Source organism: Vombatus ursinus, unplaced genomic scaffold, assembly GCF_900497805.2.
Source record: "Vombatus ursinus unplaced genomic scaffold, bare-nosed wombat genome assembly UNPS02014810.1, whole genome shotgun sequence".
Classification (NCBI taxonomy): domain Eukaryota; kingdom Metazoa; phylum Chordata; class Mammalia; order Diprotodontia; family Vombatidae; genus Vombatus; species Vombatus ursinus.
This window is the reverse complement of record NW_020954588.1, coordinates 14,449,485-14,461,150: the sequence shown is the minus strand read 5'-3', so window position 1 is coordinate 14,461,150 and position 11,666 is coordinate 14,449,485. Positions and strand designations below refer to the sequence as shown.

The following is an 11,666-nucleotide window of genomic DNA, read 5'->3' as shown; positions in this document are numbered from 1 at the left end:
TTTGCTATAAAATTGTATTCAGATAAGTGTATTTTCAGCAATCTTTGGCAATAGATTGTAGTTTTTGATGGTTGTGGGAACCTAACCCTTTATTTTCCATAAGCTCAATGTATCAACATTTGCATTTTTTCGCATCATTTGCTAAAAATATTTTCCCCATGAAGGTTGAGGATTTACTGTATATCTATATCTGTATACAAATAATTAGATTTTTCTTCCAATTCTGGTGCCTCACTTATCAGTGGTATGTCCTTGGGGAATGTGTTTATATTTTCTAAGCCTCAGTTTCCTCATCTGTGAAATGGAGCTAATTATCTTCAGCTAATCTAGATCCCAACATTAATGTGAGGAAGAGATCCTTTAACGTGCTATATAAAAATGAGCTATTATTATATCCAAAAGAGTAGTCACCACTGGGATTTTTCTTGGGGTCACAACCACAGATGCATTTGCATATAATGGTTATAATAGTCTATTCTTAAGCAGCTTTCAAGTTTAAGATATTTTGACCACTACTTCCCTCAATCTATTCTCCCTTCTATCAGACCACATCCCCCCACTTTCCTTTCCCCTTCCCCTCCTACTTCCCTGTAGGGTAAGATAGATTTCTTTACTCAACAGAGTGTATATGTTATTCTCTTTTTGAGCCAAATCCAATAAGAGTAAGGTTCAAACATTGTTCACCCCCTCGCTTCTTTCCTTTTTCTGTAATAGGTCTTTCATATCTCTTCATGTGATATAATTTACTTCATTCTGCCTCCCACTTTCCTCTTTTCCCTGTACAATCCTTTTTTTCACTCCATAAATAATTTTTTTTTTTATCATCACATCAAAGTCAACTTACACCAACGCCCTCTGTCTAAGTATACTCCTTCTAACTGCCCTAACAGAGATACAGTTCTTAAGAGTTACAAGTATCATCTTTCCATGTAGGGATGTAAACAGTTTAACCTTATTGAATACCATGATATTTTTTTTTCTTTCCTGTTTACCTTTCTATGCTTCTTTTGAGTCTTATGTTTGAAGATTAAATTTTCTGTTCAGCTCTGGTCTTTTCATTAGGAAAGTTTCATCAGGAAAGAATGCCCATTTTTTCACCTGAAAGATTATGCTCAGTTTTGTGGGGTAGTTGATTCTTGGTTGTAATCCAAGCTCCTTTGCCTTCTGAAATATCATATTCCAAGCCCACTGATTTTTTAATGTTGAAGCTGCTAAGTCCTGTGTAATCCTGACTGTGGCTCCTTGACATTTGACTTGTTTCTTTATTGCTGCTTGCAGTATTTTCTTCTTGACCTGATAGTTCTGTAATTTGGCTACAGTATTCCTTGGACTTTTCATTTTGGGATCTCTTTCAGGAGGTGATCAGTGGATTCTTGCAGTGACTATTTTACCCTCTGGTTCTAGGACATCAGGGCAGTTTTCCTTGATAATTTCTTGAAAGATGCTGTCCGGGCTCTTTTTTTGATCATGGCTTTCAGGGAGTCCAATATTTTTTTTTTTAGAAAGGCCTTTTAACTCCTGTTTAATTATTTTTTATTTATTTTCTTATTAATTTATTTATTTTTTAGTTTCCAACATTCATTTCCACAAGATTTTGAGTTCCAAATTTTCTCCCCATATTGTCCCTCCCCCACCCTAAGATGGCATGCATTCTGAATACCCCTTCCCCTAATCTGCCCTCCCTTCTATCTCCCCCCTTCTCTTATCCCCTTCTCCTTCTATTTTCCTGTAAGGCAGGATGGATTTCTATACCCCATTGCATGCACATCTTATTTCCTAGTTGCATGTGAAAACAATTTTTAACATTTGTTTTTAAAACTTTGGGTTCCAAATTTTCTCCCTTCCTCCCTCCCCACCCACTCTCATTGAGAAGGCAAGCAACCTGATACAAGTTATACATGTGTAATCATGCAAAACACTTCCATAGTAGTCATGTTGTGAAAAACTAACTTTATTTCCCTTTATCCTATCCTGCCCCCCATTTATTCTATTCTTTCTTTTGACCCTGTCCCTTCTTAGAAGTGTTGACTTTTGATTACTCCCTCCCCCAATCTGCCCTCCTCTCTATCATTTCCCTGCTCTCTTATCCCCTTCTCCCCTATTTTCCTGTAGGGTAAGATATGTTTTCATATCCAATTGAGTCTGTATGTTATTCCCTCCTTAAGCCAAATCCAATGAGAATAAGATTTACTCATTCCCTCTCACCTTCCCCCACTTCCCCTCCACTGTAAAAGTCTTTTCTTGTCTGTTTTATGTGAGATAATTTACCCCATTCTACCTCTCCCTTTCTGCTTCTCCCAGTATAATTCTCTCTCCCCTTCATTTTATTCTCCAGATATCATACCTTCATCTTCAACTCACCTTGTGTCCTCTATCCATCCACCTATCTGTCTATCTATCTATCTGTCTATCTATCTATCCATCCATCTATCTATCTATACATACATACATACATATTATTTTTCCCCTACTACCCTAATACTGACAAAGGTCTCATGAGTTATAAATATCATCTTTCCATGCAGGAATGTAAACAGTTCAACCTTAATAAGTCCCTTATGATTTCTCTTCCCTATTTACCGCTTCATGCTTCTCTTGAGTCTTGTATTTGAAAGTCAAATTTTCTATTCAGCTCTGGTCTTTTCATCAAAAATGCTTGAAAGTCCTCCATTTCACAGAATATCTATTTTTTCCCCTGAAGGATTATACTCAGTTTTGCTGAGTAGGTGATTCTTGGTTGTAATCCTAGCTCCTTTGACCTCCGGAATATTACATTCCAAGTTCTCTGGTTCCTTAATGTAGAAGCTGCTAAATCTTGTGTTATCCTGATTGTGTTTCCCCCAATACTTGAATTGTTTCTTTCTGGATGCTTGCAATATTTTCCCCTTGACCTTGGAACTCTGATATTTGGCTGCAGTATTCCTAGGAGTTTCCCTTTGGGGATCGGTGGATTCTTTTACTTTCTATTTTGCCTTCTGTTTCTAGAATATCAGGGCAGTTTTCCTTGATAATTTCTTGAAAGATGATCTCTAGGGTCTTTTTTTGATCATGGTTTCAGATAGTACAATAATTTTTAAATGATCTCTCCTAGATCTATTTTCCAGGTCAGTTGTTTTTCTAATGAGGTATTTTCCATTTTCTTCTATTTTTTCATCCTCTTGATTTTGTTTGACTGATTCTTGATGTCTCCTAGAATCATTATCTTTCCCTTGCCCAATCCTAATTTTTAAGGAGTTATTTTCTTCAGCTAACTTTTGTACCTCCTTTTCCATTTAGGCAACTCTACTTTTAAAGGAGTTGTTTTCTTCAGTCATTTTTGTGCTTCCTTTTCCAAGCTGTTGACTTTTTTCATAATTCTCTTGCAAAACTCTCATTTTTTCTCCAATTTTTCTTCTACCTCTCTTACTTGATTTTATTTTATTTTATTTTTTCTTAGGCAATTGGGGTTAAGTGATTTGCCCAGGGTCACATAGCTAGTTAAGTACCAAGTGTTTGATCTGAGGCCAGATTTCAACTCAGGTCTTCCTGACTTCAGGGTCGGTGCTGTATCCACTGTGCCACCTGGCTGCCCCCTTACTTGATTTTTAAAATCCCTTTTGAGCTCTTCCAAGAGGATTTTTTGGACTTGAAACCATTCATATTCCCCTTTGAGGCTTTGCATGTCCTCTTCTGAGTTTGTGTTCCGATCTTCCCTGTTGCCGTAGTAAGTTTCTCTGGTCCGGGCTCTTTTTTGTTTTCTGCTCATTTTTAAAAAAATTGAGCATTCCTCCTTGATATGGGGGAAACTGTCCCATGCCTCTTGCAGTGGGGGCCAGGGATCTGGTCACTGGCTTTCCATGCTGTGGCCTAAGGAGCTTGAGACTTGCACACTGCACTAGAGTGGCCTGGCCTAGTCGCTCCTGTTGTGTCCTGGGTTCCAGGGCTGGCAATTTGCCTGCTGTGCTGGAGCTGGAGGCCTTAAAGCTGGCCTGCTGCACCACTGGCCTGCTGAGCCTGGACTGTGGGGCCTTGGTTACTGATCTGTGCTGTGGCTAAAAGTCTCCTGCTGCCTTGCCTGGACACCACCTGTGCTGGGCTGTGCTCCCCTTTAATCCAAGACAGAACTTTCCTGAAGTCCTTCTAAGTTATCTTGGGCTGGAAAATTGTTTCACTCCATCTTTTTGTGGATTCTATCATCCCAGAATTCTTCTAGACACTTGATTTAACGTTGTTTCTGAGGGAAACTGGGGAGAGTTTCAGGCAACTTCCTGTCTTCTTTCTGCCATCTTGTCTCCACCTTCAAGTTTAAAATATTAAGATAGCCAGCACTAGACTGTAAATTTCTTGAGGCCACAGATTGTGTTTTAATCAGTTTCAGTTGAATTTATTTCATTTTTTCATAAAGGTGTTTATTTTTCATTCCTTTTCCAGTTTTTTTATACTTCACCTCAATTCCCCCAACTCATGAAGTTGTAATGGCCTCCCTCCCATCTCCCAAACCCAGGCATTTTCGCTGTTTCACTCCCACAAGCCTGAAAAGCTCTCTCACCTCATCTCTGCCTCCTGGCATTCCTGGCTTGCTTCAATTTCAGCTAAAATTCCACCTTCCTGATCCCTCTTAATTCTAGTGCCTCTTCGCTGTTGATTAACTCTAACTTATTCTGTATATAGCTTGTTTGAACATAATTGTTTCCACTACCACCCTTCCCCCTTGAGAGCAGGGACTGTCTTTCGTCTTTCTTTATATCTCAAGAGCTTAGCACATAGCAGGTACTTAATAAATGTTTATTGACTAAAGCAATCATTTTCCTTACAGTATTTATCCTTGTACCTTGAAGGTACCTCAGGACCTTGAACAGAGGAGCATATTCCAAGTACTTATTTAATAAGTGTTTTTCAATGAATTATTGATGACATTTAACTAAAGCATTTTATTTTTGCTATAGAAAGATCTCCATGAAGCTGTGCTCCTTCCAAGGCTGTCTTATTGATTCAAAAGCAGATGTATCACTTCATGCATGGTGATTATAGCTTGTTTATAACTTATTAGAAGAACCCTCCCATCTTCTTAACTTTTCATTTACTTTTGAGGGGATCACCATCTTCCTAGTCACCTAGGTTTGCAACCTAATTGTCATCCTTCTCATATCTAATCAATTGCGAAGTTCTGTCAACTCTACCTGCACTAAATTTTCCTCTGACAACTTTGATGCTTTCCACAGTCACTGCTGATGCTACCACCACTGTGTGACAGGCCCTCATCACCTCATGGTTGGATTATTGTGATAGTTTGCTGAGGAGGAGGGACAGTGATTATATCTCTACTTGTGAAGAAAAGAGGCAAATAATCAAAATCCATGGGAAGTAGCCTCTGTATGTAGTAAGGATTATTGGGTAAAGGTGGAAGATGAGATGTTTCCTTGTCATGTAAAATCCTCACACACTTTTAAATTGCTGGAAGAAGAAGTAGGTATATGGGAGCAGTAACATGCAAACCATCTGAGGAATCCAGAAAGACATTCACCCCTACTTCTCCACAGCACGGACTGGATCGTTTCTTCTTCAAGGGGCTTACCTTCTACTTGGTCTAATGATGTGATTTGATTAGGTTATTAATGTCTTTTGGCTTACCACCTCTTCTGCTCTCTCTTTGAGCTAAATAAGGAATACCAGTGCAGAGTTAGACCAAAAGATTTGTGATTTCCCGAAGGGGAAACCATCATTCTGATACTTTCCCATGTCTTATACTAGAATCTAGATGTGTTGCCCACTTTTTCTAGAATGTTTATATCCCTATCCACCTCCACGTCCCCTCGTCTTTAGAGGCATGGCTAACATTAAATGCAAGAAAAGATTTAGCAGCTGCTAATTTATTTTTTAACATTGAGAATAAGTGGTAGCAAAGACAGAATAGAGGGGATAGTCTGTGAATTCATGCACTCAGCACTGGTGCTGCTATCTACAGTAGGAACCAGTTTTTTCCTCCCTTCTATTCCTTTTCTAGAGGCAGCTTTTCCTTTTTCTTTCCTTTCCTCCTTTTTCATCTTTCTCCTAGAAATCTCTGCAAAGCAGCCCCAGAAGCCTTCACTCCACCCTTCTCAGGAATCTCAGTCTCTAAATATCTGCAGCTGGTGGAATCTGGGGCAGTGCCTCTAGTGCCCTTCAAAGCAACTGATGTTTTCCCTGGTGAAGACAGGAAAGGCATGATTGCTGTTGTGTAGAAAGGGATTTGAAGGGCTGCCATGTACAAAAGGATTAGCCTTGTGCAGAACCAAGAGGAATGAATAAAAGTTGCAGAGTAGACCTATGCTCAATGGAAAGAAAAACTTTTTAAAATAGAACTGCCCAAAAGTGGAGTGGGCTGCTTTGGGCAGTGGTATTTCCAGGAGCTTGAGGTCTTCAAATGGTGACTCAATGGCCATTTATTCAGGATGTTGTTGGACAAATTGCTGGACTAGATATAACCTCTGAAGGCACATTCCTGGTACGAGTTGGACTAATGACCTCTGAGGTCCCTTTCTACTCTGAGATTCTATAACCTTTTGACTCATCCCGAGGCTCCAGTTTTCTACCTGTGTTGCAATCATTGATCACAGCCCCTTGCGTAACCCTGTCCTGCCTTGGAAAGAAGTGTAGGCACTTTCAGTCATAAATCTCCAGCCGGAAGTGACTTCAGAGACCATCCAGCTCAACCCCTTCATTTTACAGATGAAGAAACTGACCTTCCCAAGGTCATACAGGTAGTAAGTGGCAGAGCATATAGGTAGCAATTCAATCCCAGGTCCTCTGATTCCAAAGCCAGTGCTCTTTCCCATGCACCTGGTCTAAAGTGATGGCAACTTATTCAAACATCAACTGAGTGATTCCTTCCTTGAACGTATCATGACATAACAATTATTTTTATGTTTTATCCAGTGGAGAAAGCTCCATCATTCATAAATTAGTGAATCAGAAGCTATCTTTGAAATAATCTAGTCCATATCCTCCTCCATAATTTCAAACTTGAGGAAACTAAGGCCAGCATACGTTAACTGGTATACTACTTATTGGTAAACAAGTCAAGTCTCTTGACTCTTGGTGTGTGATTTTCTAGCAGGGACATATTGCTTGTTCATACTCTCTTACCCAATCCCCTTGGTGACCAATTGTATACATATATATATATATATATATATAAAATACACACACACACACACACACACACACACACACACACACATATATATATATATATTTACAAGATGGCTAGCCAAAGTAAAATCTTAACTAGAGTTAGGGGCTCCATCTGAGACCATGGAACAGAGTGAGCCTAACTGGCCAACCTGGAGCTCAAATCTATGATTCTGACTTTTTTTTTTTATTACTACCTAACTACTGAATTAACCAGTACAAGCCATACCTAGTTCTACAGCTGTATCAGATCCCTTTGGTTAAATACACATGAAGCTCAACTTGAAAAATGGTTATTTTAGGACAAACCAACTTGAAAAAGTTCCATTCTACATTTAATGTACTTCTTCTTTTTTTCCCATGTCTTTTCTCCCATCTTCTCTTTAATGTCGAGGCCATGGAACCATGATGGAGTAAGAAAGTATTAGATGGAGCTTCAGATAATCTGTGTCTTTGGGAGCTGTTCAAAGGCACTGAGGAAAGAGATGAGACAAATGTTTAGAGAAAATGCAAAAAAATTATCCACACACCAGAGCCATAACTAGGGTACGACAATCAGGGTACTGTCCAAGAGCACCAAATTCAGAGAATCCTGATTTTAGAAGGCAATGATAGCACTTGCTACCTTTTATTAGTGTAAAAAGAACAGAATGATCAGTTAAGATAGGAAGAAGTCAAATGGCAGGTTGGGTGAACTACTCTCCTGTCTCATTCTATTCTCCCCCCACTATTGAGCAGTGTCCCACCATCCCCCACTCCCACTTCACCAAAGGTTGTTTGCCCTAGAAAGGATTCATGATATTTTTCTCTAATTACAGTGCTGCCATTCTTTGATGGCAGATGCCCTCACCTGACAGGGTACACAGATTGCACTATTGGTATAACTCCCTATAAGCAAATCTAACATATGAAAACCTTATTTGTGCAAAAGACATTAAAGGATATTCATATTTTATGATAAACTTCCTTTAAACAACACCAATATCTGGATGGAGCTGCCATCTTGCTGATGTGAGTATTCTCTCCGGTAATGCATAGGATCATAGGGGTAAAAGGGACCTTATTCAGTTCATTTTACAAATGAGAAAGCTAAGACTCAGGAGGGTTAGCTGACTTGACTATAGTCACATGGATAAAGAGAAGAGCTAGAATTTTTCCAGATTGTTTGACTCCCAAACCAGATTTCCTTACTGGACTACCCTGTCATCCATGCCTGGCCATGATACTCTCATCCTTGTTGTCCCATAAATTTGCAGCAGTTTGACGGGGGTGGTGGGGAGTCTACCTAAGCTTTGGGGCAGGGGTCAGAATCTTTGCATTCTCTTTATATTGCATGGCTCCCAATGGAGTAGATTGGCCACTCATCTGTTAGGTTTTATGCTCACTATGGCATTCCCACCCATCTTTTCCTAGCAAATATTTCTTTGATGACATCTTTTGCTTCAGTTCTCCATTTTAATTCCTTGCTTGTAGCTGTTGCCCTCCACGTACCTCTCCATTTGCCTCTGAGTGACCTTCAACTTCAGTATATCAGAAGCAGCATGGAATGGTGGAAAGAATGCTGGATTGGGAAGTAGAGGACCTGGGTTTGAATCCTGACTCAATTACCGACTGTGTATGTGACCTTCAGCTACCTCTCTGCCCCTCAGTTCTTTGTCTGTGACACAAGGGGGTTGGATTAGATGACCTCTATGCAATGAAGTGCTGATGAAGGTTTAATAACCAGGAAAAAATTTAAGCATGACACACTTTCTGCAGCATGAACATTTTCTCCACCACTTTTTAAAGTCGGTTGTTGTTGTTCTGTTGTGTCCAAGTCTTTGTGATTCCATTTGGGGTCTTCTTGGAAAAGATACTGGAATGATTTGCCATTTCCTTCTCCAGCTAATTTTACAGATGAGGAAACTGAGGCAAACAAGCTTAAGTGACTTGCCCAGGGTCACACAGAACTCAGGTCTTCCTGACTCCAAGCTCAGCACTCCATCCTGGACTCCAGACAAAACACACACACACACACACACACACACACACACACACACACACACAAAACAAATTAAACCCTAATTTGTAGACTTTGTCAATTTCCCAAGCATAAATGCTTAGACTGAAAATTTAACAATGAGTGGTCAGTAAGAACTGGCCCCAGCCCACCCCTGTTAGTCAGTGAATGAGTATTAATAAGCACCTACCATGTGCCAGGCACCCGGCTGTGCTAAGTGCTGGGGATACAAAGAAAGGAAGAAGACAGTCCTGACCCTCCAGGAACTTACAGTATAATGGGGGAGTCTGGCAAACAAATTTGTACAGACACGCTATGTACAGGATAAATGGGAAATAATTAACAGAAGGAAGGCACTAGAATTAAGAGGGGTTGGAAAGGCTTGCTGTAGAAGGGAGATTTTAGCTAGAACTTAAAGGAAGCCAGGGAGGCCTAGAGAGGGAGAAGAGGGAGAGCGGTCCAGGCATGGGAAACATGTGCCTCGATGGTCTCTTCCAACTTTGGGTCTGTGATCCTATGCTTATTAATGGTACACTACTGATCCTGGAAAAAAAAAAAAAGGAAAAAAAGAGAAAGAAATGGGCCTTTGTTTCAGGGAAAAGCTCTGAGTCATTAAAAGAATTTCATTAATTTCCAAGAAGCAGTCAGACTGGATTGCCTTTAAATAACTTCAATAGTAAGCATATTACAACAGAAAAGAGAACTGGTTCTGAAGCCAAAAGGATATGGGATCAGATCTTCCCTCTGCCTACTTACCACCTGTGTGACCTTGGGTAACACTGCCCAGCCTCAGTTTTCTCATCTATAAAATGGGATGATGATTTGGACCTGATGTGTTTGAGGTCCCTTCTGGCCCTAATCCTATGATCTTATGAACTTAAAATAATCCTTAAGTGCTCTGTAAAGATGATTTGATTCACATGCACTGTTTCTAAAACACAGCTCTTGTATACAGAGAAATGACCTTTAAATCTCACCAGCACTATGGTTAGATGTGTAGGTGGTAAGCCTTTCTGGATAGGTGAGGAAATAGGCACAGAGGGCTTAACCAACCTGCCTCTAGTCATAAATTAAGTCAGAGACAGAGATAAAAATAGAACACCAAAGTGCCCCACCTCAATGAGAAAATCCCCAGAAGGTGACATGGGATGTGATGCAACAGAGAGCAGCTTTTTTAAAAAAAATTATTTTGATTTGGTTTTCTTTGTAAGTGTATGCAAGTTAGAAGTTGCTAAGGGCTTTCTTCCCCATTTGATTCCAGTAAGGATTTTCTTTACAAGGTCCCATGTTTGACCCTGTTGTTGAAAATTAATCATATTCACTTGCAGCTTCTCTTATGACGTCGGGGTCCTGATGCCTAGCCCCTTCTCCCATCCCCGCCCCTGATTTCGTTTGTCCACAACTGATTTCATGTGAAGGGCGGGCCATTGCCATCTCCTCCTCCTTCTGCTTTCCCTCCTCCTTCTTAGTGGAAGCTGCAATCGGGACCAATGAAAGCATGAAATCCTCACCCACCCAGTGACTAAGAGCTGGCTATATATTTCAGAACTTTTGCAGACCCGGGCTGTAGGGTTTTATTTGCTTTGTCCTCAGCCAGTCACCAATTCTCCTGATTTTGGGGGCAAGCTCCAGGCTAAAGACAGGACTCCAGGCCCAGCAGGCAACATGAGTTTCGGCAGATGTGCCCGGTGCATTGGGCACTCCCTGGTGGGCCTCGCCGTCTTGTGTATCGTGGCCAATATTTTGTTGTATTTTCCCAATGGGGAGACAAAGTATGCCAGTGAAGACCACCTGAGTCGCTTCGTCTGGTTCTTCTCAGGTATCGCAGGAGGGGGCTTGCTGGTAAGTAGAACGTAGATCTATTTGCTCTTTTCATCTATACCTCGCTTTGGGGAGATGTTTCAAAAAGGCTCTGTTTTTATTCAAAGTTGTTTTCTAGAGTTCACCTCAAAAACTCCTTTCAGAAAGGAGCCTCGAAAAAAAAAAGAGGCTAAGAAGGCTGCATTGTGTGGGGTACAGGGAAGCAGAATCTGTGAGGTGTCCATTTACACTATCAGCTAGCTCTCCCCTGGATTACTCCTGCCTTTTCAAATCTTCAGTGTTACCTTGATACTAACCAAAGAGTTGAAACTGTCCTAGGAAATAGGAATGTGGCCCCAACATCAAATGGTCAGTAATCTAGGACAGGATAGCATTTAACTTTTGGCCTGAGGACTTGGGAGGGGGTTGGCCAGTTCTCTCCCCTGTGTTCTTTTTGGGGTAAGCTGACTGCTGTTTATTCTGTTAAAACTAAGAGATATAATTACGGGCTCTATTGCCTGGAATTGTGGAGCTTCAGGATAATAAGTTAATGAGGACGGATATGAGTGGGGTGTGGTTTATAGGAAGAATCTGACAGAGCTTTGTGGGATCTTGGGTCAGTGTCTGGAGCCAAGATTGGAATGTGCTGTTTTTTCCGAGGCTGGTTTTGCGTGTGTGTGTGTGTGTGTGTGTGTGTGTGTGTGTGTGTGTGTGTGTG

General features: G+C 40.6%; 1 protein-coding gene across 2 annotated transcripts in view; it reads left to right on the top strand.

Annotated features, from left to right (window-relative positions):
• Positions 1-10,626: 10,626 nt before the first annotated feature.
• TM4SF1 (transmembrane 4 L six family member 1) overlaps positions 10,627-11,666 on the top strand; it is a 12,620-nt gene continuing 11,580 nt past the window's right edge. For both annotated transcript variants that reach the window (XM_027875947.1, XM_027875946.1), the window contains exon 1: positions 10,627-10,990. In XM_027875947.1, coding sequence (XP_027731748.1) covers positions 10,814-10,990 — 177 coding nt within the window. In that variant the 5' untranslated portion in view covers positions 10,627-10,813. The remainder of the gene's footprint in view (positions 10,991-11,666) is intronic.